The 4,145-nt window shown below is 47.1% G+C and overlaps 1 protein-coding gene across 1 annotated transcript in view; it reads right to left on the reverse strand.

Moving 5' to 3' along the window:
- Window positions 1-4,145, reverse strand: part of VIPAS39 (VPS33B interacting protein, apical-basolateral polarity regulator, spe-39 homolog) — a 15,349-nt gene that overhangs the window by 8,511 nt on the left and 2,693 nt on the right. Inside the window, exons 4-7 of the mRNA XM_008639628.2 lie at window positions 3,686-3,724; window positions 3,263-3,327; window positions 1,153-1,209; window positions 137-229 (exon numbers count right to left, since the gene is read on the reverse strand). Coding sequence (XP_008637850.1) covers window positions 137-229; window positions 1,153-1,209; window positions 3,263-3,327; window positions 3,686-3,724 — 254 coding nt within the window. The remainder of the gene's footprint in view (window positions 1-136; window positions 230-1,152; window positions 1,210-3,262; window positions 3,328-3,685; window positions 3,725-4,145) is intronic.

A 4,145-nucleotide genomic window follows, 5' to 3' on the forward strand; every position in this document is an offset into this window, starting at 1 on the left:
TAGTAACTGTTGGGTTTGAACTAAAGAACACCCCCTAGTCTTGCAAGACTGGGTAGCCAGCTGACTGCATTCTCACAAGAGCTCTCTGTGGGGCCACCCAGAAGTCCCAGCCCTGTATTGCCCCAGCTGGACTCACAGCTGTAATGACATTCCCATCATGCCCTGCCACAGCTTCATCCAAGAGCACCAGCTTGTCCTGCAGGGAGCGAAATCTCTCTAGAGAGCAGACCTAGAGACAGAAGAGGAAGAAGTAGGCATGTGGGACATGAGACAGTCCTCAGGCTGAACCAATCCCCAAGGTATTATCTATTCCTCTCCCATAAACCCTTCAGCAACACGAATAACCGCCCTCCCAACGAGTGGAAAAGTTTAGCTGAAACCACATGCTGCATAATCCCTGGAAATTTGTCCAGAGGGGTTGCAGTCAACCCTAATTACTGCCTAGGCTAGGACAGCAGACAACGTATATTCAGCACAAACACCCTTGTAACAAGACAAAACTTTCCCGTACACCACAAACCACTAGCCCTGACAGGAGGGGGGAACTCTGCAGGCCCCTTTCCACAAAGGAGACCAGAAAAGTAGAGTCATAACTCTCTGCCTTCTTCTTACCCCACATCTGTGGCCTCTCTCAACCTTTCGTTCATCTCAGCCTTTAAGGAGACACATGCAGAGTAAAACCACAATCTCCCTATGTGTTCACTGCACACTGAGGCGGCTGAGACTATGATTACAGCTCCAGTGAAACCAAGACCATTTCAGTCTTCCTCCCTCCATTTGCCAGCAACTCAGAATGGAGATAAAGGCCCACCCCCTCAGATTTTTAAAATAAACCCAGCCCCAGGGAGCAGAAGGGGTAGAAAGGGACACAGCAGTACAGATACCTACTGTCAGAGCCTTGCTGAGGGGACAACTCAAGTAAACAAAGCAACAAAACCCTGAAGTTCTCCTGCTGCTCCTGAGCTAGTGTGATCCCATCACTGCCACCTGGCAAAGTAACAGACAGGCACACCACCATCCCTGCTAGGTGTTGCAAGCAACACAGATCCCCTCCTTGCTCCCAGAACAGCCAGGAGCATAGGAAAGTGTAAAGCAGTTTAGGACCACCCACCCTCCATCTCTTACAAGCAGGTGGGAGAGTAAAGTCCTTACCTTGCCCCTCTGCATTCGCCTGACTGTATCTTTGGGGCTCCAATCACTGCTGTAATCCTGCCACAAGAAAAATAAAGCACTCTTAAGCCTCAGATCATGTCAGCAGTCTCCAAGCTGCTTTCCACTTCTGCTGCATTAGTGATGGCCCACATGTAGCTACTCACACTTACCCAGCCACTCCACAGAAGGTGTTAGTAGGATGTGTACGTACATTGTTCAGGTGCAAATGCTGAGCCCTCAGACTCTGCACATGCTGGTGTGGGGGGAAACTAAAGGCTCATATGTTAACACAGCCTTTCTATTGCCTCAGTAAGGTCTGTCATCATATCCTTTATAAGAAGTGCATTGCAGCAGGTTGTCCTTGAAAACTATGTATTTTGTTGCTTTCAGGACAAACAAAATACATGCAAAACAGACTAACCCAAAACTGAGGGGCAAGGAGTCAGTTTCTTCTTACAATTCAGACAGACTTCTGCTGGTGAGCCTTCCACAGCAGCATGGAGAGCGCAGGGACAACACCCTCAGGCAAGCACCTGAGGAGTCGCACAAGACAAGGACAATGTGACAAGGGCATTGAAGCCTGTAGGAGGACCATCTTAAGGTAATATGCTACCACTGCTGCAACGACCAGAATTTTCCCCCTGCAGCCTGCAGACATTACGATAAAAGCTGGATAAAAAGCGATAGTGGCCCAAGCCACTCCTGAACTCAGATACCATAAAGTCATCTAGGTCTCCATGAGGCACTCAAGCCAGTGGTTGCAATTCAGCTTTCTGCCTCAAAAGGCCCAGAGAAAGGGAGCAGCAAGAACCAGCTCTGAGGACTTTTAAAATCCATTGAAGATTTACTGAAAGCCCAAATCTAGGGATAAAAGATCTGACCCAGTCCTATTAGGGGACCTCTGCACATGAGTCTCTCAAATCAATGTACAGCTGAGTTGTCAAATATCCTGAGCACCAGGGTTCCCTCCAGAACCTCTGGACAGAGGCAGCTTCTCAGCCTGTCACTATCAGGACACTTATCAAAAGCTGCCACTAACTTTCCCTTCTTTGTTCCATCCCACTTACACCACGCCTGCCTGCATTTAAGGGGCTGTATAATCCTTCTCCTTCCTGTTTTGCTGCTTCTGCAGGCCCAGAATAGAACACAACACTGTGTATTAATAAGGGCACACTTGTTTCTCCTGCCGTGCTTTGAGGAAGTGCTGTCTGTTAAGTTATGTCACTAATGGCTAATTGACATAAATACACCAACCGGGGCAGGATCAGATGGCCAAGGATAGGCAGACCATGAACCCTAGCAGCTCAAGGATGCAAGTGTCAGCTACTGGAGGAGACTGGGGTCTGGGATTCAGCTACAAAACAAATCAGATGTCTAAGACCAGCTACTGGATGGACCCATAGAGTATGTTCTACTAGTGGAACTGGTCAGACAGAAAGAAAGCTCAGGATCAAGCTTGAGTGGTTTCTGTATGTGTCTGTTCATAAAGGCATTAGTTTCTGTCAGTGTTAATCCATGCAGACAGATGTGTTAGTATTGTACATGTGTGTATCTGTAGGGAATATGTGCTCAGTCCTGTTACTGCCTGGACCTAGGGACATGGAACTACAGCCTCACACCCAGTAAGAGGAATCCACCCAGTCCCAAAATCCTCTATATTTTCCAACACCTATCACAGCACATCTAGTAGACAAACATTCCTGCCAATTGGAACACTGCCTCTGCACAACACCCTCCGTGTTGTCCCAGTGATTCATGAACAGGAAATTTCAAAGCTTTCATGTTTAAAAAAATGTAAAAACCACATGTGATGCCAGTTTATCTGACCCAGCATGAAAGCACCTTACAGACAAAGCACTATTTAAGAATCCTTTCCACAAAGACTGCTGGGCTATTCACTAAAAGGAGTAACCAAGAACCCCGGGAAAACTCCCTACTTCTGAGCAAAAGCAGAGAACACCTAAATTACTGCAAGGCTGCATTTTGCAGTTCCCTGTCCTATTCCCTGCATTGTCCTCTTCTGTCTGAAACATCAATTATTCACTTCCCATGAAACCAGTGGAGTAGCAAGTCCACTAATCTCGACATACAACACGCACAGGCTGCTCACCTTGTACTCAGCTCTCGGTCTGCGCAGTTCTGGGGCGTAGTTTTTAACTCCCGTGTCAGTGAGGGCTGAGAGGGAAAGGCACAGCTGAGCAGCACATAAAAATTCTGATTCACATCCATTTCCAAACCCATCTCGCTCTTGGTTTTCATGGCAGAAGACCCAAACTTAAGCACCAAATGGCAATACAGCATTGCTCTAACACAAACAGCTGCCAGTTGTACATAAGTAATTACCCCAGATCACCATTCCAATTCTTTAATTTCTTTGAGGAAAGAACCACCCATGATTGAACTTTTAGATAGCACATGATACAGTTTCCCTTTTTGCACTGTAAGGCAGATGACGCTTCCCCTTTTTTTGGAAATGCTTTGTTTCATGTAAATCTGCATCCCTCCCAAAATGAGGTGGGGACCCAAAACTTACCATCTGAAAGGGACTGAAAACTTGGAAGTTTGTTTCGTCCTGAAATAAAAACACTGATGAGAGACTGTCCCTTCACCAGCAACATCTCTTGCACAGGGAATGTAAGTCTAGACTGCAAGCCAGTTTACTGCAGCTATGCCACTGTAGAACAAGCCACTCTGTACAGTGATTAATACTACACCAGCACAGCTGGGGCTCACCTGCTTACACTCTAAGGTGTTGAAGTTGTCTGTGGCATCGCAAACCACCTCACACTCCATCCCTATCTGCTCTCTTGGTGCAGAGGCCAGGAGAGGTTAGAGCCTGAATTCACTCATCTACCTGCAGAGCAGAGGCTCAAGCACATAGCACTGCAACATAGGCCACGGCAACATGGACAGCTCCATCCATCAGAGCTGCGATTTGGATGCCTTTCTACATCACTTTATTGTCCAAGCTGAGAGTAAAAAAACGCCCCAGG

Source organism: Corvus brachyrhynchos, unplaced genomic scaffold, assembly GCF_000691975.1.
Source record: "Corvus brachyrhynchos isolate BGI_N302 unplaced genomic scaffold, ASM69197v1 scaffold115, whole genome shotgun sequence".
NCBI classification, from domain to species: Eukaryota; Metazoa; Chordata; class Aves; order Passeriformes; family Corvidae; genus Corvus; species Corvus brachyrhynchos.